Source organism: Astyanax mexicanus, chromosome 1 (genome assembly GCF_023375975.1).
Source record: "Astyanax mexicanus isolate ESR-SI-001 chromosome 1, AstMex3_surface, whole genome shotgun sequence".
Taxonomy (NCBI): domain Eukaryota; kingdom Metazoa; phylum Chordata; class Actinopteri; order Characiformes; family Acestrorhamphidae; genus Astyanax; species Astyanax mexicanus.
In genome coordinates this window covers 47161794-47186272 of record NC_064408.1, presented here as the reverse complement: position 1 = coordinate 47186272, position 24479 = coordinate 47161794, and the positions used below count along the sequence as shown (strand labels likewise).

Genomic DNA, 24479 nt, shown 5'->3' with positions numbered 1-24479 from the left:
TTTTACACACAATAAGACTGTGTGTTGTTTGTGAACAGTACTTTATTAAAGGTTTATATGTGTGTAAATATAGACATCTGTGCTAGCCCTTTTCCACGCTACTGAATATTCCACAGTTAACTGTCAGTGGTATTATAAACAATTAAAAGGGACTGGGAACGAATATAATTTACTCTGTCAACTTAAAATAACGGACCGGAGAGTTAATCACTACAGACTTCCAGGGCTTCAGGTTAGTTTAAAGACAGTGCATAAAGAGCTTTATGAAATGGGTTTCCGTGGCCGAGCAGCTCCATAAAGCCTTGCATCACCAAACATAAGGCAGTTAAGTAGATACCTTTGGCCATATAGTGCAGCACTTAAATGTTTTGAACAAAGCCACAGCTCATTTTGACTGCAGGTCAGCATCTTGTCTCCCTGAACCTGTTTATACTTACATTCCAGAATGCTCTTATAAATATCTTCAAAAAGATGCTTCGGTTTACCACAGAAAACAGCTCAAAGCTTGTTCAAATACAGCAATTTGATTCAGTAAATACAGCAAGGGATTGAAAAAAATATTAACAGAATAAGACAGCTTCAGCATAATAGGCAACAAGGCAGAAGAGAGGATATGAAACAGTGGTGTCAGAGCCAGGACAATCATAACTGAACTCAGAAGATGAACTCTGGACATAAAAACATAAAAGTGGGACTTTATATCTTTTTTACTGTTAATACAAAATCTTGTACATGTAATGGTATTAATGTAAATGCGTTCCTGTGCATATTGTATGTACATTTTGAGAATTAACTAATAAAGCTATTTCATAAAAATAAGCTAATGGAAAAGAAAAAGTGGCTGAGGAAGCAGAAGCAGCAGGAGAGTTCACACAAAGAACAGGCAGTGGTAACAGCTTGGAAAAAATGTGTAGGTTTCACAAGTGTTTCACAAGTGTTTCACAGAGATGTTGTACAACAAGCTGACATGTTAAGGTTAGGTGTGGTCCATTTCCCATAATTTTATTATTTCATAACTGTAATAGATTTTTTGATGACACCTTTGACATCAGTATCGTCACACACTTTATAATGTTTTATTGTCAAGGGACCGAAGACACTCGCTGCATATTCAGCATTTATTAATAAAATTTTCTCCTAATATTAATCATGTTGTCTCCAAACTCAACTGAAGTAAAGCTTAAGCTACTACAATATATATATATTACAGTAAATAAAATATGTTTAGAAAATCAATGTATTTTTGAAACTTCAAATGTCTTTTTTTTCTAATCATTAAATGGTGGATGAATACATGAAAGAGAACTATGTGAAAATAAAAAGTGATTACGCTCGGCAAAATAAAATCTATGAGCAGTCTTATAGTCTTAGAAATATGACAAATAATTAAAATTAATAATATATTTTAATAATTTTGAAACACCAAAATACGTAGTGTTGTGATAATATAATATATGAGAGCAGAACAGCTCCTCTTACCATGTGGGGACATTCTGCTGATCTTCTCTTCACACAGTTTCTCTAGTTGCTGTTTCAGATCAGATACAGATCTGATCACTTCATCAAATGAGAGATGCTGACAGACACTGATGTTGGGTGACTGATCAGATCCAGAAGAGACGTGGAGAGACTGGAAATTCTAGAGAGACAGAAATAGTAATGAATAAAAAAGTAAATCCACTTTAATAAACAAACACTGAAGAACTGGATTTATATATGTATAGAATGTATGGAAATGGTTGCTGAGTCACAGGAACACACAGAACATTGATCAGGATCAGGTGTTTCTGTAGATCAGAACAGTGTTTGTTACCTGGATGAAGTGTACTTGATCCTCTGTGTGTGAAAGCTGCTGCAGCTCAGTGTTTCTCCTCTTTAGATCAGTGATCTCCTGCTCCAGCTGTTCAATGAGTTCTTCAGCTGCACTCTGTTCAGTCTTCTCCTGATCTCTGATCAGCTCTGTTCCCTCAGAGCGCTTTTTCTCAATGGAGCGGATCAGCTCAGTAAAGATCCTCTCACTGTCCTCCACTGCTGACTGTGCAGAGCTCTGTTACAATTCACACACACAAAACCATAATACACACACACACACCAGATGGAGGTCCAGTTAACACTCAGCTCTATCTCACTCTCTTACTGAGAGACTAGAGAGACTAACTGTGTAGAAACCAAAAGTGTCTCAACATTTTTCTCCCCACTGTTTGAATAAAGATCCTGAGTGAGGTGATGTAGAGCTGCTTCATCAACTCTCTGTTCACTACTCACCTTAAGAGTTTTTACCGCCTGTTTCAGTTCCTGCACAGTTTCCTCTTTATCCTGGATTCTCTCCTGGATTTTCTGAAAAAAAAAAAAAAAAATACAGTTAATTTGACTCCACAATGTTTATAATAACAGTAGCTGAAGAGTCTCAGTTCTTCATTTTAAGTGAACATCAAGGTATGCAAAACCATAGCGGTGTCACTGCAGTGCTGAGTGCATTAGCAACCCCATCGACCAGGCTTGGAGCGTGAGGCTAGCGGCATTAGCGACCCTGTTGACTGGGCTTATAAATTTATATAACAATTAGCCCATATGCTCCAGTTGGCTTACAACCAGCTGTAGAATTTATCAGGCAACTAGCCAGCAAGCTAGCTTGGACAAATGAGCCATCTGACCTTGAGAAATCCTACAGTTTTAGCTAGCTAGCCACCAGTCCAAGGAAGTATTGCATTGGCAGTTTAATACTTGCCTACTTTCAAGAAAGGTATGTAAACTGTTTTATGAACATAATTCACTGCAGCACTGTGTCTATATAAAAGAAAACTAAACAAATGCTATACACACTTAAAATAAATTATTTTATCCCTACCTATGTAATCCTTTTTTTTGTGACAGGTGGCATCCCAAACAGTCTTAAAATATTTTATTAGGCATGCCCAATTCTGTCATGTTGACTTTACTTACAACTATATGCAATGTTTCTGCGAAATTCTAAACATAATCAGTATAAATGGAGTCTGAAGGATTGTAGATCTCACCTGTTTCTCTTCTGCTGTAGCTGCAACTGTATCATGTCCTTTGTGTTCATGCATCACACATAAATAACAGATTAACTGTTGATCAGTGCGACAGTAGATCTCGATCAGTTTATCATGCTGAGAGCAGATCTTCTCCTGTAGTCGTGTGGACGCTTTCACCAGCTTGTGCTTCATCAAGGCTGGAATTTCCAGGTGAGGTTTAAGATGAGTTTCACAGAGAGACGCTACACACACCAAACAGGACTTGATGGCTTTGAGTTTTCTCCCAGTACAGAAATCACACTCCACATCTCCAGCTCCAGCGTAACAGTGAGCACGAGAAGCAGCTCGGACTTCTGTCTTCTTCAGTTTCTCCACCACTTCAGCCACCATGTTGTTTCTGCGTAGAACAGGCCTCGGAGTGAACGTCTCTCTGCACTGGGGGCAGCTGTAGACCCCCCTCTGATCCTCCTGATCCCAGTGTCCATTAATACACACTATACAGAAACTGTGTCCACAGGGAATAGTTACTGGATTCTTCAGTAGATCCAGACAGACTGAACAGCTGAACTGATCCCGATCTATGGAAATAGAGACCTCTGCCATTTTCCTGCTCTCCGACTGAGGGAGAGAGAGAGAGAGAGAGAGAGAGAGAGAGAGAGAGAGAGAGAGAACAGCACTCCGAGAGTTTCGTTTTCTCTGAACTGAGAAGGAGTGGCTTCGTGATTCTGCATTTTAGAGAGAGAGAGAGAGAAAAGTACAAAAGGCCAAATACATTCATGTACAGCAGCAGCTGTGAAATGTATTTATAGGTGTAGGATTTAAAACTATAGTAAAGTTTTTAACAGTGTTAAATTCGTTGAAGAAAAAAATTCGTCATAGTTTTCGTCAACGAAGCTTTTTTTCAAGACGAAAACGAGACGATAACTAAATAAAAACATAAAAAAAAATAAAAACTAAACGAAATTAACTGACATTTTCGACAACGAATAAAAACGAGACGAAAATGTTTTGCAGGGACGAAATCCAATCAGAACTGATTCAGTTCTGTGAAAGGTAGCGACCAGTTAGGAAGAGATCCAATCACTGCTACTTTAGCGGAGGTGGAGAGGCGGGACAAGCGGGGTAGTCAACCAATTAGTACCTGTCTCTCAGTACCCGCGGTTAGATACAAAACACGGGAGGACAGACTAGCCTGTGATCTATCGTTACTTTTGGGGCTCGACTGGAAATTAGCTCGACAGTGTCGGCAGCAGAGAGAAAGAGGAGAGATTACGTATTTCTCCTTTGACGTCGCGAAAAACAAGATAACGTGTAAACCGTGTGGAGCGACTCCATCTCCGGTAAAAACACCACTAATCTTTCAGATTTCTGCAGACAAGAGTCACAAAGATCTCCATGCAGCGTTTTAATGCTAATGTTATTTCATGAGCTGATGATGGTGTGTTTAACTCAGCTGTGGACTAAAAGACACCACTGATGTTCTGTAATGTTTCTGATACAGAACTCACTCATTGAGATCAGATCATCTGTTTAGTCCCACAGTGGAAACCATAGAGCTAGTGCAGACAGCAGAAACAGGTCAGAAAGAAACTCAATAGGAAAAAAATATAACAATAAAATAAGTGAATCTCTGAACCCCAAAGTCTGTGTAAAGTTCCTGAGAGCATCTCTACAGGTGTGTGTGTGTGTGTGTGTGTGTGTGTGTGTGTGTGTGTGTTTTGACCTCATTTACAGAATAGCTACATTAGGTGTGCTGGGTTAGTGCTGGAGATAAAACTAGTCTATTTTTACAGATGTTTTATGACCTGATTTCTAACAAAATTTTAAATGCTAAATTTTATTTTATTGTCACATACCTACAATAATAATATACATTTAGTCATATAAAAATATATTTCACATTCAAACATTAATAATATTACACAACTGGTAAATAAATGTTTATTTTTTATAAATGTATAGTTCATAATTCAAGGGAACTGATGAAAAAGCATTTACATTTACACCCTTTACGTTTTAGTCGACTAAATTATGACTAAAACCAAATGCCAAATACCAAATTTGTTGTCAAAATAAACACTGGTTTTTAAACCTTCTTTATTTTTGTGTTTGGATACATATTTTTAAGTTATTTGTAAAGTAGAAACAACTACTATATTAGACATTCTACAGTTTTATGTTTTTTTCTTTTCTTGTTCCTCATTAAAGAAGTCACATTTTTTCCCATGAACTCTGTTAGTCCTACCAGGAGACTCCAGAAGCATGTGCGCAAGGAAAACAAGTTCAATATTGTCACATTTTAACAAATTAGGAGATAACTAAATTAATTTTAAATCCCTTAGCATAAGCCACTTCATCATCTTGTAGCATCTGTACCCAGCTTGTAGTATACAGCTGACAGTGTTGCGCTGCCCTGATTTATTTGTCTGCAATGATATGCTGCAGTGATCTACTGTAGTTCTCAGTCTGTACTGATCTACTGTAGTTCTCTGTATTGATCTACTGTAGTTCTCAGTCTGCAGTGATCTACTGTAGTTCTTATCCTGCAGTGATCTACTGTAGTTCTCAATCTATAGTGATCTACTGTAGTTCTCAGTCTGTAGTGATCTACTGTAGTTCTCAGTCTGCAGTGATCTATTGTAGTTCTCAGTCTGTAGTGATCTACTGTAGTTCTCAGTATGCAGTGATCTACTGTAGTTCTCAATCTGTAGTGATCTACTGTAGTTCTCAATCTGTAGTGACTTACTGTAGTTCTCAGTCTATAGTAATCTATTGTAGTTCTCAGTCTATAGTAATCTATTGAAGTTCTCAGTCTGTAGTGATTTACTGTAGTTCTCAGTCTGCAGTGGTGTCCTGTAGTTCTCATTCTGCAGTAGTCCACTGTAGTTCTCTGTCTGTAGTGATCTACTGTAGCTCTTAGTCTGCAGTGATCTTGTGCAGTTCTTCCTCTGCAGTGATCTACTGTTGTTTAAAGTCTGCAGTGGTCTACTGTAGTTCTCACTCTGCAGTGATCTACCGTAGTTCTCAGTCTGCAGTGATCTACTGGGGTTCTTATTCTGCAGTGACCTACTGTAGTTTTAATTCTGCAGTGATCTACTGTAGTTCTCAGTCCGCAGTGATCCATTGTAGTTCTCATTCTGTAGTGATCAACTGCAGTTCTAAGTCTGCAGCAATTTGTCTCAAGTGACCTGGCTGGCAGTGACAAGCATCTATGTGCAGTGATATATCAGTGTGGTGATTCCACTGAAGTGGTCCATCTGCAGTGATCCTCTACGATAATGCAGATAACAGTGGTAAGCAGCTCTGATTGTGCCACAGTGATCGGGCTTTAGTGATCTTGCCCACAGATCTGGCTGTCGTTATCTGGTTGTCAGTGCCCAGCAGTTCTGAGCTGCATGAAACAGGCTGCAATGATCTGTGTGTAGTAATCTGCCTGTAGTGTTCTATGTGCAGTAATATGGCTGTAATAATATATGTGCAGTAATCAGTCTGTAGTAATCTATGCGCAGTAATCTGACTGTAGTGATCTATGTGCTGTAATCAGGCTGCAGTGATCTATGTGAAGTAATCTGGCTGTAGTGATCTATGAGCAGTAATCTGACTGTAGTGATCTATCTGCAGTAATCTGGCTGCAGTGATCTCTGTGCAGTAATCTGACTGTAGTGATCCATCTGCAGTAATCTGGCTGCAGTGATCTCTGTGCAGTAATATGGCTGTAGTAATCTATGTACAATAATCTAGCTGCAGTGATCTCTGTGCAGTAATCAGACTGCAGTGATCTGTGTGCAGTAATCAGGCTGCAGTGATCTCTGTGCAGTAACCAGGCTGCAGTGATCTCTGTGCAGTAATCAGGTTGCAGTGATCTCTGTGCAGTAATCAGGCTGCAGTGATCTCTGTGCAGTAATCAGGCTGCAGTGATCTCTGTGCAGTAATCAGGCTGCAGTGATCTATGTGCAGTAACCAGGCTGCAGTGATCTCTGTGCAGTAATCAGGTTGCAGTGATCTCTGTGCAGTAATCAGGCTGCAGTGATCTCTGTGCAGTAATCAGGCTGCAGTGATCTCTGTGCAGTGATCAGGCCTGTACATGCTTTGTGTTAGTCAGGTGATGTGTCCATAGCAGATTGCATAAGGAGACATGCACAGTTAATTACTATGAAATGCCAAAAGTATGTTAACTGATCAGTGTTATTTTAGGAGATAACATGTGAAGGTCTAACTCTGTATAAATTGTGAGGTGTTATCTTGTGAGTGATTTCTCCATCCACAGTGTCTGGTGTACTGGGAATATATCATAGAAGGCATTACCTGTCACGTCCTGGTCTTGTCTCGTGTCTCTGTGTTTTCCCCACGTGACCTGTGCTCCTCTGTGTCTCTTGTCAGTAGTTTTCCACCTGTGTCTCATTTGTAAGCTCCGCCCCCTAGCCCCAGGTGTTTCCACTTCCCTTGTGTGCTATAAAGCCTTCCTTTGTCTCTTGTCCTTCGTCGGTCTTTGCACCTCCCCCTGTTGTTTCGTCTCTCTCTGTACTTCATAGTTTATCTCAGTGTTTCATAGCCTCTGTTCTTCTCGTCTTAGTTTCTGTGTTTATCACTTGTTCATGTTTCTAGTTTCTTGTTTATTTCCGTCTTCCTTGGCTCCTTGTAGATACCCCTGCTTTGTGTTTATTAGTTTATTCCCATACATATATTTCCCTAGCCCTGTTAGTTTATTTCTAGTGTATCTTGTTTGTTTAGGTTTATGTTATTTTGTTTCACTGTTTATTTTGGTCATTGGTTTATTATCTTTGTTATGCGTTTTCTTGTTTCTTTGTTTATTTGTTATTTATTTAATAAATTATTTATTTTTCCCTTACCTGCACTTGCGTCCGTCTCCTCGTCTCCCTGCCTGGGTCACCCATCCGTGACATTACCCCTCACAGCAGACAGTGCAGTGGGTGGAAAGGTGGAAAAACTAGCAGAATCTGGCTAGAATTTACCGTGTGTAAACAGACATGTCTGAAATGGAGTAGGATCTACTTTATAATACCCAAGGTCAGTTCAGCATTATTTAGCTTTTTCTTTAGACATGGAAAAAGTCACCTGACATATGGAATGTCAGTGTATGGTTAAATGTCTGCTGAACCTGACAGGCTAAAAACACATGATTAGATGCTACTGATATAAATGAATAATGTATGTAAAGCAGGGTGTCAAAGTTAATATATGTTAAGTACAGTGAGGACATGCAGTGTTTCTGGTGTTAATGGTCTACATTTATTTACTGGATGAAAAACAATGTTGGATATATATGGCCATTATTTCTAACATTTAGGATTGTAAGTTTGTTGATTGAGCCATTCTAAATATAACCATTTATCAACAATTTCTCCCTTTTGGGAGGAATCAGCTATTTTCTTTACATTCTTAAGTTAAATTAATTCCAGTGCCTTTATGAATGATGAAATAGATGTCTAAACAAAGCAATTTTTGGGGGTTAAAAAGTTGTCAAAAAAAACCTGATTTCTCCCAAAAGGATATGAATAAATAACCGAAGAATAGAAGGCTGTAGGCAATAAAAGACAGGCACCATCAGAGGGAATGGAAGCTTAACCAGTGATATACAGACACAACAGCAGAGAAACTGAAGAAAAGTTGGGTCAAGACAGCAGAAGCCTCAGGAATAGGCACGGCCAGAGATGGTGAGATCAGAAACCAGGCTCAATGCAGCTTAGAAGACAGGAGCCAAGAGAACTTAAGATCCAAAACTGAAAGACAGGAGAACATAAGATGAAACTGATGGAGGCATCAGCAAAAAACAACAGTAAAAGGAATATAGATTTATACACCTCTTTTCTTATTACAGATCTGTGGATCATTAGTGATTAAGGAACCATAGGAAGAGACTTAAAAAAAAGAGTCTCCTGAAAGGAGACAGGCCGTAAGTAGTGCATCATATTTCCTGTAAAAAAGGGTTTTAGACAGAGGAGGTGGAGTTGGTTCAACAATCATCACAACAAATGATCAGCTGTGATTGTTAGAAAATAGTTTTGGAAACTTATGCTCAAAATTACAGTGATGTGAAAACCTGAATGTATTTTAGCTGAATAAGTGAATGCAGACTAATCTTAATACCATAAATTTCTAACTATACTGTTGTATATTCATATTTATGTGTGTGTCTGTTTTATTATTTTTTGCCGAATTCATTTGTATGTAATACAGAGTTACAAACACAATACTCCTTTTTTCTGTATATTTTGTTTATAGTTTGTAGTTTTATGTTTATTTGGTATATTTAGTGGCATATATAGTTATTAGTACTCTACTGTAGATTACTTCTGTCTCATTACAAGCATTTCAATTCACAAATGTCCTGATGTGCGAAAAACAAATAAATGTACATGTAAAACAGTTATGCAGCGATTCGTTTTTCCCTGTTCTAACAGTGCTTTTAAACAGCTAAATCCACTTTTCCACCAGGAAATACCACCTGAATCCTCTTTAAGTTAGATTATTTGTGCTACAGTGAAACACACGTAAAGTAAAGTATTCAGATCAAAAAGCAAAACAACTGCTTGATTTACATGTTCAGATTTATTTACAATGAATCAAAAATAAAACATTTTCTACCAATTAAATTTGTTTACACACGCACAGGTTGTAACACATGAGATTTTGTGACACTGAGATATTAGAACAGTCAATCTGATCTTCTCCATCAATATATATTTTACAAATGATCACTTGGAATTGTATAATGTTACAGTAATCATAATAATAAAAGTCAAACCCAGTGTAGAGCGGCTGAGTGAATATGGTGTGGACTGTGTGTAGGAGGGTCATTGTATCTGGAGTCATCTATTCTGGAGGATGGAGGAGCTGAGAGCTTATTCTCAGTGTTTGTGCCAGAAAGAGAGAGGAGAAGAAGTCTGCAGACTCCAGGACTGATCATTGTGTCCAAACACGCATTCATTACCCAGTCTTTTCCTGCTGATCATTTTATATGACACTGATATGTACACATATCCTTTACTGCTCCACTCAACCTCCCAGTAACAGCGTCCGCTCACACTCTCCTAACTCAACACCTGAACCCAGTAATCAAATCTCTCTGGATGATCAGGATACTTCTGAACATTCCGACTGCATCTCACCACTCTGTTCTTCCCAGACAGACTGAGCTGAGGACTTATGGTGTTTGGATCCAGAGTCAGCAAACAGAAATCTTAAAAAAAATCAGAATTCAGTTTATTCTACTAACAGAGTGTTCTTACAGTAAATAAGTGAGTGTTTATAAGTTATTAAATCCAAAAGTGTGTGTGTGTTTGTTTCACCAGAAAGTTGCAGAAAGTCTTCTCTGGTTTTCGGTTCTGGTAGTAAAATCTGAATTGCTGCAGCTGTGTAGACACAATACAGTATGACCAGCTAGAACACAAAGACAGTGCCGGATCTAAGGGGACAGGGAGGGGGCGGTTTGGGGGCAAAGGTGACCAGTGTCTCTACCACAACATGCTTGCCCCCCCTAATTTATGCAGGAAACTTCTCACCGGAATTCTGCAATCACACAATGACAATACAGCACACTAATGTACTAGTACAAACTTTCCAGTTGGAGCCCTACGAGCATCTCCCCAGAAATGTAACTACACATTGCACAAAGCCACAAAGACAGCAGCCACTTTTATTGGTCTGCTAAGCCGCCCAAACTTTCACACCTTTACAGTTTAAACTGTGCAGCTAACCAGTGAAATGGACACACACAAATATGAACACGCTCTGCTGCATAGCGTTCATCTTACCACGAGGAGACATTCCGCTGATCTTCTCTTCACACAGTTCCTCTAGTTGCTGTTTCAGATCAGATACAGATCTGATCACTGCATCAAATGAGAGATGCTGACGGACACTGATGTTGGGTGACTGATCAGATCCAGAAAAGGCACATAGAGATTTGAAACTCTAGAGAAATAGATATAGCAATGAATGTAAAAGAGTAAATCCACTTTAATAAATAAACAATTGAGTCCTGAATTTATTTTTGGTACTTCCTCAACATTGATCAGGATCAGGTGTTTCTGTAGATCAGATCAGTGTTTGTTACCTGGAGGAAGTGGATGTGATCTTCTGTGTGTGAAAGCTGCTGCAGCTCAGTGTTTCTCCTCTTTAGATCAGTGATCTCCTGCTCCAGCTGCTCCAGGAGTTCTTCAGCTGCACTCAGTTCAGTCTTCTCCTGATCTCTGATCAGCTCTGTTACCTCAGAGCGCCTTTTCTCAATGGAAAAAGTCACTGCTGACTGTGCAGAGAGCTGTTACAAGAAACGCACAAACCAGATGGAGGTCCAGTTAAATCTCACACAGAACAAGAGACATTTGTTCTGGGGTTAAATACAGGGTTAAATTTTGGGGAGAGCATGAAAAGGTTGAACTAATCAGTTTTATTTATTTCAATGAGGGATTTTAATGTAAGAGGAAATTTATTATGTTTATTAATAATTTGTTATTAAACACCAGTACACAAACTTAAGTTCACTTAAGCTGCTTTTTTCTTGGACTTTGAATTTCCACTGAAAGTGTGTTTAAATATGTGTAGACTTGTCATCAGCTTGAGTGAGCAACTGGACTGCTATTGCTGAGGAACCCTGTTTTTGGTGGATGTTCTAGACTGTGTGATGGACAGAGAAGGGGAGGAACAGGAGTGAGCTGAATGAGAGAGCACTATGAGTGAGCAACGTGAGAGCAATCACAGCCTTTTTTTTTTTTTTTTTAATTTTATTTCTAATTTTTCCCATTTTCTCCCCAATTTACACGGCCAATTACCCAACCCACTGATTAGGACTCCCCCTATCACTAGTGATGCCCCAACACACCAGGAGGGTGAAGACTAACACATGCTTCCTCCGATACATGTGAAGCCATCCACCGCTTCTTTTCAAGCTGCTGCTGACAGCTCACAGACATGAGCGTGCATACATGTGCTGCAGACATCACCATAGGAGTGATGTGGGGAGAGAGCGCCGTCTACCCACCCAGAGGGAGCAGGGCCAATTTTGCTCCCTCTGATGCCGGCAGCTTGATGGCAAAGCTGCATGAGCGGGGGTTCGAACCTGCGACCTCCCGCTCATAGTGGCAGCGCCTTAGACCGCTGGACCACTCGGCGCCCAGCAATCACAGCCTTGTGTTTTATCTCTGCCTTGAGTTTCAAGTGAGATTATTTTAGTGCATAAAATAGCTGAGAAGGAGAGAGAGCTGTTCATTTGCAAGATGTTTATTTGAAAGTGAAGACTCACAAGCCGCTGCAGTTTCTTCATTAAGGTGATCAGGGGCACCCAGCACAGAGTGAGAAGGAAAGCTCATTCAGCCAGTGTTAAACTAGCTGTGTAACTAACTGTTCTAGTCAGCCAGTCCTGCCTCTAAATATTTTAGACCAATCAGCGACCAGTTCCGCTGCCCACAGTACCGCCTCTAATTGGTTTATAGATTTGATGTTTTACAGTAAGTGGCTATAACGGCCATCTTATGTTTACTGAAAGAAAACTCACCTTAAGAGTGTTTACAGCCTGTTTCAGTTCTTGCAGCTACATTTCTTTCTTCTGGATTCTCTGTTGGGATTTTGTTTGTCTCTCCTTTAGCTGACTCTGTGAACAAATATGATTTTTTTCAAATGTTGTACATTCTCAGCTACTATCTCTTTTTTAATGTTACTGATTTAACTGGTGTATTACTGACAGACATTAAAAATTAAACATTTTTGTAACCTTCCTGAATCAAACATTTAAAACAACTTTAAAATCCTTATGAATTAAACCCATTCAAATACAGAAACATAATCAGTATGAATAGAGTCTGAAGGATCTCACCTGTTTCTCAGTTCTCTCTGCTGCAGCTGCAGACGCCTTGACCAGCTTGTGAATAAAAAATAATATCTAAAAGCACATGTAAATGTTAAAATAGCAAGTCTTAGAACTATTATATTTTAATAACTGGTCATGATCATCTCTGCTATTCTGTTTGTTCTGATTTATGCTGCTGCTGTTTTATGTGGTTGATGATTTGATTTTATGATTGTATTTGATAAATTAGAAATGTGATTTTGAGTTATTTCTGAGATGAACAGTAGCTGTAGTGTTGAGGTGCAGAAATTAAACTTTTGTACATTTTGATGTTTTGTAGGGTGGCACAGTGGGTAGCACTTCCGCCTCACAGCAAGACGGCCTGGGTTTGATTCCCGGCTGGGGCGACCCGGGTCTTTCTGTGTGGAGTTTGCACGTTCTCCCTGTGTCTGCGTGGGTTTCCTCCGGGTTCCTCCGGTTTCCTCCCACAGTCCAAAGACGGCACGTTCAGGCTAATTGGAACTTGATTGAAATTGCCCCTTAGGTGTGAGTGTGTGAGTGAATGTGTCTGTTTGTCTGTCTGTGTCCGTCTGCCCTGCGATGGATTGGCGGCCTGTCCAGGGTGTATCCTGCCTTCCGCCCGATGCCTGCTGGGATAGGCTCCTACCCCCCCCCGCGACCCTTCACGGATTAAGCGGTTGACAATGAGATGAGATGAGATGATGTTTTGTAGTATTAATTCCAGGACATTGTTAAAATATAATATAATAAAAGTAGCATCTACATAGATAGTTGGATTGTTGTGTGAAGGGTATTTAAAAATGTCGATTTCTGTTTATCTGGTGTTAAACCAGGGATTCAATTATAAAACTATTGAACTACATACATTAATGCTTATAACTGAACTAAAGACCTTCACAGGGTCACATGACCACACAACACAAGCTGTACATTTTATTTGTAAAAATATATATTTTTAGAAAAAATTTCCATAACATAAATTATATCCATTTTCTTTATGGTCGTTGGATGTAGTTTATGTCATGGCGATTTAAAAAAAAAATGTATTTTTATATATATTTCTAGAAATCAGATTTATTAACATGATTAAAACAGATCAGATGATAAATAGGAGTTTCTGACTGAAGGGAGAGACGTGAACATTAATAATGTGAATCACTAGAATTTAAGAAAAACAAAAACATAAAAACAAACTTATTTTTTAAGCATTTTTATTAATATCAAATAAAGTATAAATTTTATTTTAAAGACAGTCAATAAAGAATAAAAATTTTTTTAAAAGACAATGTGTAAACACACACACACAAATCGGATCACAGTGTATCTCACAGGTAAGGAACCCCCACCACCCAGCACATAAATCAAGTGCAGAGATAATCATTAACACAGTTTAACTGAATCAAATCTGAAATCAACTCAAATCCAGATCTAAATCTAATCTGCAGTCTAACTCACTCATTACCCGACTCTGATCATAAACCCAGTCTCAGATCTGATCCTGACCTGAAACTAAACCACACAAATGAAAGTGTTCAGTTACAGATCAACAAAATAATCAACTAAAAATCATCACCAGTCAAAAATCACCAGTCCACCAAAATAACACCTATAGCCTCTAACTCCTCCATATAAACCCATTCTAACACCCCCCCAAACAACCCCTCCCCCCTACAGTGTCCCAGAATAAACACACATTTCTATTCTTAACACAATTCTTTTCTGTATCATCTGAACTACTTTCACTTTATTGTGGATCACAAAACCTCACAGATCCAGAACAATAAAATCTGACTCCAGCGTAGAGGGGCTGAGTGAATGTGGTGTGGACTGTGTGTAGGAGGGTCATTGTATCAGAGACGCTGTAGAAGGACAGAGTTCCTGCACTGTGATCCACATACACTCCTATTCTGGAGGATGGAGGAGCTGAGATCTCAGTCTCAGTGTTGTTGTGCCAGAAAGAGAGAGGAGAAGTAGTCCGCAGACTCCAGGACTGATTATTGCCTCCAAACCAGCATTCATAACCCCGTCCTTTCCTGCTGATCCCTTTATATGATACTGATATGTACACACATCCCACAGTACTGCTCCACTCAACCTCCCAGTAACAGCGTCCACTCACACTCTCCTTACTCAACACCTGATTCCAGTAATCAAATCTCTCTGGATGATCAGAGTATCTCTGAACTTTATCACTGCGCTTCACCACTCTGTTGTTCTCAGACAGACTGAGACAGTGATTTACTGTGTTTGGATCCAGAGTCAGTCGACAGAAATCTGAAGGATAAAAGAGAAAAAAAGTTTTTTATTTACTTCTTCTTCACATAATAAACATTGATAATAAAGTTATAAAATGTTCTTTTTTGTATATTTATTCAGTGTTTAAAGATCACTGAGGTGTTTATTTCTACTTACACTGTAGAAAGTCTGCTCTGGTCTTTGGTTCTGAGGGTAAAATCATCTGAACTGCTGAAACTGTAGAAACACAGAAATCAAATGATCCAACAGAATGAATGAAGAAAACTCTTTATTCAGAAAGAAATAGTTACAGATATATGATCATCTATCAGGTTATACAAATATTTAAAATGCTGTACGTGAAAAAATATTGCAATTTTTTTATTCTGAATTTGTTTCATTTATTACGTTTGTATTACATGGTGAAAAAAATCTATACTTAATTGTAGTTATAACATATTGAGAAACGTTTAAGTATGCTGTAAATATACTAACATATTTATGTACTTACCTAAAATATATAAAAATTACATTAATATTATGCTTTTATTAAATATTTAAAAGTAAACTTTGATCATACAAAAAGTACAATATAGTGAATTTTAAAAAATAGACTACTATGAAGTACACTTTTGGTTTAATGTAATTCAATATACTTCTAAAATACTTATTTCCAAATATACTTTTGTACATTTTTAGCAAAGCAATCTTTTTAGAATGTAAAATAAATTACTAAATTTTTTACATTTTAAGTACATTTGAAACACATAAAAAAAAAACAGTACCGTATATTAAAATATATTTTTATACCCAAGGAAGTATACTAGATATGTGCTACTTACTAAAGACAGAAACAAGAAGCATATTTCTAGTCTAATGAAAATATATTTAACATCAATTCTTAGTATATTTCTAATATACCTGGTGTATAATAGTGATACAGTTGCAATACTTATTAAATGTATTATAATTTTACTGTAAGCATATTTAAAATATAGGGTTAAATACATGAAGTAGTATATTTAAATGTTACTTAAATATTTTTTTAATAGTTCCATTTTAGTACAGTAAAGTACAATTAGCACAATTAAAGTAGGACTTTTGTACTATTAAAGTATAATAAGTACAAACAAATGTTCCATTTTTAGCACTTTTTAAATATACTGATTATTAATGTGGCTACAAGTTCACTTTAGTGCACTATAACATAATACATACCTGTCAAGTCTCCCGTTTTGGCCGGGAAACTACCGTATTTTACTCCTCTTTCCCGCCGTCCTCCCGTATTAGTATTTTCCCGTAAATTTCCCGTATTATACTAAATAAAAAAATATATAGGCCACAGGCGACAATGCACTGTGTGTCTCTTAACCAATCGTGTTGCCGGTTCAAGGAGAAAGTCCCGCCTTTCAGGAGAAACAGCCAATCAGCTTGCTGGTTTTGCGGAGCGCAGTTTAGTGTGGGGGAAGCCCCGCCCCTCCCCTCGCTGTGAGTTCAGGCAGCTAGTCCAAGTACCCCTCGCTGCAGAACCACAAGTCCAGGGGGTGGGGCTGGATCTGATCCAACTCTTCCTACGTCGTGTTTTCATTGGTCTGAAGCAGATCGGACTCTTCCCCATCCGGTTTTACTCACTCGCCTTTCGGAGTCAAGTAAACAATCACGAACGTGAATTAGTTTCGTTGGGTGATTTTACTTAATTGAAAATCTGATTGCTTCTGTTTGTTCGCCGTTTTGATTGTGTATTAATATCTGTAATAATAAATGAACATGGTAGCTGGTAGATAAGACACTGATTGGCATCCTTTATTTTAATTATTTATTTTTTATTTTGTCTTTAGGCCCTTTTTATTAAAGATAAAAAATGAAATAGTTAATATTTATATAGGAAATGTACAGCATTTTATTATGTTTGTAATCACAGACATGTTCCTTCTTTTAAATCTGTATTGTGTGATTTAAATGTGCTACGTAGCAAATAACATTTTGATCTATAAACGGTAAAAGTCTTAAGGTTGGGTTCCAGGATTTATTTGATAAGATAAAATAAGTCCTGGTCGGGAAACGTAAGCGACACGTGTTAAGTTTAACGACGAATTGAAATGCGATGACTTAAAACCAATGAAAAGAAGATATGGGTGGTCAGGAGGTCAGGCTCCACCCCTTGGATCAGATCCAGCCCCACCCCCTGGACTTGTGGTTCTGCAGCGAGGGGTATCTCAGCTAGTCGGAGCAGCTGTCGTTAAAGCTAATCTGGATATACGGAGATTTTTCTAAAAGAAAGGTAACTAACCATGTAAACTGTGATGAGATTGTTTCTGATAGCTGGTTAAAAAGACTCTTCTCTGAATCAAAACATAAATTAAACCCACTGTGTGTTTAATAAAATCCAGCTTGTGACCCAGTTAGCTTAACTTTAGAATTAGCTAGATAGATATTCAGGGTTTGAGAAAAATCTACATACATATAATGCCCTGCCCTGATGTGCCTGATCAGCCAAAACCTATAATTTCCAAACTCTATTAGTTCAGGGCTAGTTTTAGGGTTTGTTAGAATTTGTTTAAATCTCAAGTATTGTGGTATAATGTATTATTTAGAAGGGGTAGAAGAGATGGTTGAGCTGGAGAGAGAGAGAAAATGTGGAGAGGGCTGAAATTGACTGAACTGATCAGGAGTGGACTGAACGATAGAAAGAAGTATTAATGAAAGATTATTAATTGTGTAGGCCCCTTAGGACTATTATTTACTTATGGAATATATCTGATCCATGTCCTTTTTGTAAATTTGTGCACCCTTCAATTTCAATTTTAAATCTATTAAATAATAATAAAAAAAAAAAAAAATATATATATATATATATATATATATATATATATATATATATATATATATATATATATATATACCTATTAATTTTTAGCCCTCGGTTGGGCTGTTGGGGCGGCGGAAAAAATCCCTTATTTTTAAGTCCAAAACTTGACAGGTATGACATAATAATGCTCAGTAAACTTTAATCTACTTTTATCACTAGAGTTTTATGGTTATAAAATCTGTAACACAGTTTAATGTTTCTCAAGAGACTCAGACAGAAGTTGTGCTTTTTTAATAGACAAAACATCTCTGTTTAACTTTAGTTAATGGTTTTCAAACACCTGTAATAAAGCATTAATAACACTGTATAGCTGCTGCAGGTGAGCTGGGAGCTGATTGGAGAAAAGATCTGCACTGTCTATGGAAGCCCTGAGGAGATTCTTATTAAATGATTAAAAATAAAGAAATTTAGAGTAATTGTAATATTTTATCCATCAAAACTACATAAAATCATCTTCTATTTATTCTGATTAATATTGTGTATTTATGTTAATCAGGGTCACATGATCTTCAGTGTGTTTCAGATCAGATCTCCTCCTCTTACCCTGTGGAGAGATTTTACTGAATTCCTTCCTGCAGAATTCCTCCAGTCGCTCTTTCAGATCAGAGAGAGATTTCCTCACTCCATCAAATGAGAGATGACGATGATGGACAGTGATGCTGGGTGAATCTTCACCTCCAGAAGAGACACTCACAGACTGGAATCTCTACAGAGAGTAAAATAGAGCTTTACTTTACAGATCTGTAATCAGCAGGTAGTAATGTGGTAATACTGTGGTAACAATTTGTAGAAATCTGTAAAATAAAGATCAGTTTTCTTGTTGTTACTAAATAATAGATCATTATTTTAGTTGTAACCCGACACTAATTAAATGGATCAACAGTAAAAACATGCTGTAAATCATCCTTTAAAAGAGTATTTACATTTTTAATAAAATAGTCAGTAAATGTGGTAAAATTTGAGTGATAACTGAACACCTGTTATTCATAATTATTACATTGTTAGAAACATGATGTTCATTTGCTCTATTAAACGTGTATCAGCATATTACACTCTTTATTTCCAGTGAATGTGAGGTTTTATAACATTGGGGTGATTTTCCTCATAAACACTGCAGCAGTTCTGCTGAAATGGTTCTGTATTAAAGCTGTAAAATATTAATTTACCTGTTTCTGCTGTTTCTTACCTCTAATATCGTTAAATGATCGGGTACAATTTATCACACAAACACATTAACAGAATATAATTAATAATAATAATTTAAATTGTAAAAGTTACTTCTTCCTTTCATATTTCTTTATTATTGTCTCTCACAGCAGGTGAAAGTATCAGTTCTTCAAAATAATGAGAATAACTGCACTGAAATATGAGAATTAAGCTTTATCATTAAATTCTGTTGGTTTGGTTGATTTTCTTGTGTTTCTTTTGCACATTACGCAGTAAGATCTAACTGAAGACTCTTGATAAACAGATCTTTAAAATGAATTAAATTTCACACTGAACTTCTCAGTGTTTTTTAGAAAAAGATTAAAATCATTTGCAGCTATAATTTCCTTCTTTTACTACTTAAGACCTGAGAAACACAGACTAAAATAAAATATTAATTATCTCATTATTAAACTTTATGAGGAGGAGTGTGAGAATCTTTCTGAGGATCAGGTGTTTCTGTAGATCAGGGGTGGGTTTCCCGAAAACGATCAATCTTAGCGAATAACGAACGAAGTAACGACATGAGTAAAGAACGAGTCAGTTCTGTGAGTTTTTCCCAAAGAGCTTCACAAAGCGAAAATTAACGAACGAGGTTAAAGAACGTCTTTGTTGACTCCTCCCCCGAAACAGCGCACTCAATCCATCCACAAACATCGATTAAGCACTGCCACTGCCACATGCAGTATTTATTCACTATTACACCCTAAAAATATATAACTGTGTTGTAATCAACAACTTTATACATATTCTGATATTTAAATTACAAAAGGATGTACTTTGGCATTAATAACATACTCCTAAAGACACATAAATAAATAATCAAAAATGTAATCTATTTTAAAACATTAAACTTTTTTTAATAAATTGCTTAATGTTTTAAAAAGGATTGTAGCATTAATATAGTTAATGTGTTATTAATATAGTCATGTGTTATTACGTATGTTCCTTTATATATAAATATATATAAATTTAAATATGTATTATTTATTTATTTATTTATTCATAGAAACACAAGATTTTATTTACAAAAAATTTAAACCAACCAGAATATGTTTTATACGTTATACATTTATCTTTGAGGACAGATCTGCAGACTCTTGGTATTTTAATCTCAGTGTCTTTATGAGGGAGAGTCATCTGGAATAGTTTTCTCTGCGTCTTGAAAGAGTTTCTGCAGGTGCTGAACAATAGCTGCTGTTTTTAGCTGTGAAGCTCAAATCACCATCTCAGTTGGGTTTAGGTCAGGGTATTGTGAAGGCCATGCATCTTTTTGTTTACTAGATAATTCCATATGCGTCAATTAATAGTTTTCATGGTTTTAATATTAATCCACAATGTAGAAAATAAATTACAAAAAAAAAAAACATTGAACATTGAAGTTTTTGACTTTGCGAGCTGACACACCCCAGAGTTTGCACAGATGAACGGCAACAATTTTGGTTAGAAGCACCTGATTATTAGATATTATTAAATATTACCTGCACATTCACTGCAGTGTACCCTTTACAGTGCATGTAGGTGTGATTAAAGACACAGCAGATGTCTGCACTGGATCTACATTTCCCAATAGCATAGAAATATATAGTGTTGTGCTGTAATTCCCGGCCTGTGTACAGGTGCGTGTATGGCACAGTAACAGTCCCTGGTGTTTAAGGTGGTGAACAGCATGCAGAATTTCCTTTAAGTAGAACGTTAAGAATAACGACTGGGTCAGGTTACTCGTTAATCTGCGAGCGAGTTTACGTAGTACTTTAGTTACGCACAAGTTTGGGAAACACTCTTTAATTAACGATCAATCTTAAATACGAGTTAACGAAGTTCTTAGCGTTACGAAGCTTTCGGGAAACCCACCCCAGATCAGAGTTTGTTACCTGGAGGAAGTGGATGTGATCCTCTGTGTGTGAAAGCTGCTCCAGCTCAGTGTTTCTCCTCTTTAGATCAGTGATCTCCTGCTCCAGCTGCTCCAGGAGTTCTTCAGCTGCACTCAGTTCAGTCTTCTCCTGATCTCTGATCAGCTCTGTTACCTCAGAGCGCTTTTTCTCAATGGAGCGGATCAGCTCAGTAAAGATCCTCTCACTGTCCTCCACTGCTGACTGTGCAGAGAGCTGTTATAATACACACACACACACACACACACACACCAGATGGAGGTCCAGTTGTAAATAACCATATATAAGTACAAATCACTAAACTATAATAGAATTTACTCAACTAAGGAACTTTACCATCTCTACAAAGACCATCAGTCAAAATCCACGTTACCAAATGCTGTTTTCTAATTAACTCATTACTTTGTGAAAGTATCACCTGCAGTGTTACTTTTTTCACTACATAATTACATACTTGTGGGTTTATTGTACATAACAAATGCCAAAAAACATCCACAGGTAAATGGATTATAACGCTGTACTACATCATTTACTCTTTAAAGACAAAAGTACTGGAACACCTGTCTCTGAAATCAATGTTACTAAAGAAGACAAGCTGCATGTGTGCTCTGTTCAACTGTAGATCTTTATTTAAAGGAGTGTCCACCAACATTTGAACATACAGTGTAGGTGGTGAAAATGGCTGTGTCCCAAAAAGCCTGTAGGTCTCTTGCTCTAAACTACAGCATGTTGTTGACGTCACCAGAGAGTAGACTGTGAGGAGCAGTGCAGGGAGTAGAGAGTGATCTGGGACGGGTCTGTAAAGGTTAAAATATAAAGTACACTGAGGAAGCGGATGAACTAAACGTGACTGAAAATTGGTGGCTTTGCTACAAATATTACGTCTCATGCAGAGAGACTAGATCACTTAATGTTCACATTATAACTGTGTAGAAACCTAAAACCTCCTAACACTTTTCTCCTCACTGTCTGAATAAAGATCCTGACTGAGGTGATGTAGAGCTGCTTCATCAGCTCTCTGTTCACTACTCACCTTAAGAGATTTTACCGCCTGTTTCAGCTCCTGCACAGTTTTCTCTTTCTCCTGGATTCTCTGCTGGAACTTCATCTGCTTTTCTTTCAGCTGATTCTGTAAAAAAAATACATTAAATTTATATGAATTTGACTCAACAGGATTTATAATAAGAGCAGCTGAAGATTTACAGTTCTTCCTCATTCTCCAGAGCTTTGAAACAGTCATGTGATCAGTGTATTAAACATGCTGGAAGAAGACGGGTGTTGGCTTGTTCAATGTTCACTGACTGTTCTGAGTGTTTACTGCTAACCCTGAGAAAATCCTTCATCAACTGAAATGAGTTTAATTCACAGACTAATCACTGACTGTTTTAGAAACATTATCAGTATCAGAATCTCACCTGTTTCTCAGTTCTTTCTGCTGCAGCTGCAACTGTATCATGTCCTTTGTGTTCATGCATCGTACACAGATAACAGATTAACTGCTGATCAGTGCGACAGTAGATCTTCATCACTTCATCATGCTGAGAGCAGATCTTCTCCTGTAGTCGTGTGGACGCTTTCACCAGCTTGTGCTTCATCAAGGCTGGAATTTCCAGGTGAGGTTTAAGATGAGTTTCACAAAGAGAAACTAAACACATCAAACAGGACTTGATGGCTTTGAGTTTTCTCCCAGTACAGAAATCACACTCCACATCTCCAGCTCCAGCGTAACAGTGAGCAGGAGAAGCAGCTCGGACTTCTGTCTTCTTCAGTTTCTCCACCACTTCAGCCAGCATGTTGTTTCTGCGTAGAACAGGCCTCGGAGTGAACGTCTCTCTGCACTGGGGGCAGCTGTAGACCCCCCTCTGATCCTCCTGATCCCAGCAGCCATTAATACACACCATACAGAAACTGTGTCCACAGGAAGTAGTTACTGGATTCTTCAGTAGATCCAGACAGACTGAACAGCTGAACTGATCCTGATCTAAAATTCTGACCTCTGCCATTTTCCTGCTCTGAGACTGAGAGAGAGAGAGACTGAGAGAGAGAGAGAGAGAGAGAGAGAGAGAGCAACACTGAGGTAAGTTTCGTTTTCTCTGAACTGAAAAGTAGGAGTGGCTTCCTGATCCTGCATTTGAGAGAGAGAAAGAGAGAGAGAGAGAGAGAGAGAGAGAGAGAGAGAGGAGCATTTTACATGCTGTTGCACCACTGTAGGAATCTGAACAATCAGTCGTTTATCATTTAAAAATGCATTAAAACTTCAAATTTCTATCTGCATAAATATTAGTTTGATGTTAGTTTGATAAATGTGTTTTTTGAAGGTCAATACTGGACCATCAATGAAATAAGTAAATAAGTGCAGTCAGATAGCTACAGAAATTCCTCATATTTTTCAGTAACAGATATTGTATTATTTAAACCCTTTTTTCAGAGTCAAACTATAAACTTAATACATACAGTGCATCCGGAAAGTATTTACAGCTTCACTTTTTCACATGTTGTTACGTTACAGCCTTATTCCAAATTGTATTATATTAATCTCTTTCCTCAAAAATCTACACAAAATACCCCATTATGACCATGTGAAAAAAGAGTTCTGAAAATTTATAAAAAAAAAAAAAAAAACTAAGAAATCACATTTACATAAGTATTCACAGCCTTCGCCATGAAGCTCAAAATTGAGCTCAGGTGCATCCTGTTTCCACTGATCATCCTTGAGATGTTTCTACAGCTTAAATGGAGTCCACCTGTGGTAAATCCAGTTGATTGGACATGATCTGGAAAGGCACACACCTGTCTATATAAGGTCCCACAGCTGACTGCATGTCAGAACGCAAACGCCAAGCATTAAGTCAAAGGAATTGTCTGTAGACCTTTGAGACAAAACTGTCTCGAGGCACAAATCTGGGGAAGGATACAGAAAAAATTCTGCTGCTTTGAAGGTCCCAATGAGCACAGTGGCCTCCATCATTCGTAAATGGAAGAAATTTGGAACCACCAGGACTCTTCCTAGAGCTGGCCGGCATCTAAATTGAGCGATTGGGGGAGAAGGGCCTTGGTCAGGGAGGTGACCAAGAACCCGATGGTCACTCTGTCAGACCTCCAGCGTTCCTCCGTGGAGAGAGGAGAACCTTGCAGAAGGACAACCATCTCTGCAGCAATCCACCAATCAGGCCTGTATGGCAGAGTGGCCAGCAAAAGCCACTCCTTAGTAAAAGGCACAAGGTGTCACAGTTTAGCCCATGTCTGTCTTGTGTTTCTTCCTCATTTGGTCTCTTGTGCTCCTGCCCCTCTGTTTACCTGTCATGTGTTCCCAGCCATGTGCTATTGTTGTGTTTTGGTCCTGTCTCCGCCCTAGCCCCACCCTGTCATCAGTCATTTGTAACTCTGCCCCCTCATTACCTCCACAGGTGTCCCTAGTGCCTGTGTATAAATACCCCATGTGCTCCTTTCTT

General features: G+C 37.9%; 1 protein-coding gene across 21 annotated transcripts in view; it reads right to left on the bottom strand.

Annotated features, from left to right (window-relative positions):
• The window catches only part of LOC103035149 (tripartite motif-containing protein 16-like), a 204234-nt gene extending 181151 nt beyond the window's left edge, over positions 1–23083 (bottom strand). For 4 of the 21 annotated variants that reach the window (XM_049479241.1, XM_049479289.1, XM_049479287.1 and 1 more), the window contains exons 1-5: positions 22443–23071; positions 22061–22156; positions 21010–21243; positions 18473–18635; positions 15238–15297 (exon numbers count right to left, since the gene is read on the bottom strand). In XM_049479241.1, coding sequence (XP_049335198.1) covers positions 15238–15297; positions 18473–18635; positions 21010–21243; positions 22061–22156; positions 22443–23030 — 1141 coding nt within the window. In that variant the 5' untranslated portion in view covers positions 23031–23071. Of the gene's footprint in view, positions 1–1479; positions 1640–1813; positions 2048–2265; positions 2338–3017; positions 3681–9808; positions 10022–14131; positions 15100–15237; positions 15298–18472; positions 18636–21009; positions 21244–22060; positions 22157–22442 lie in introns of those variants that run through there. The other 17 variants (XM_049479255.1, XM_049479249.1, XM_049479248.1 and 14 more) reach the window with 12 other exon arrangements.
• Between the last annotated feature and the right edge of the window lie 1396 nt (positions 23084–24479).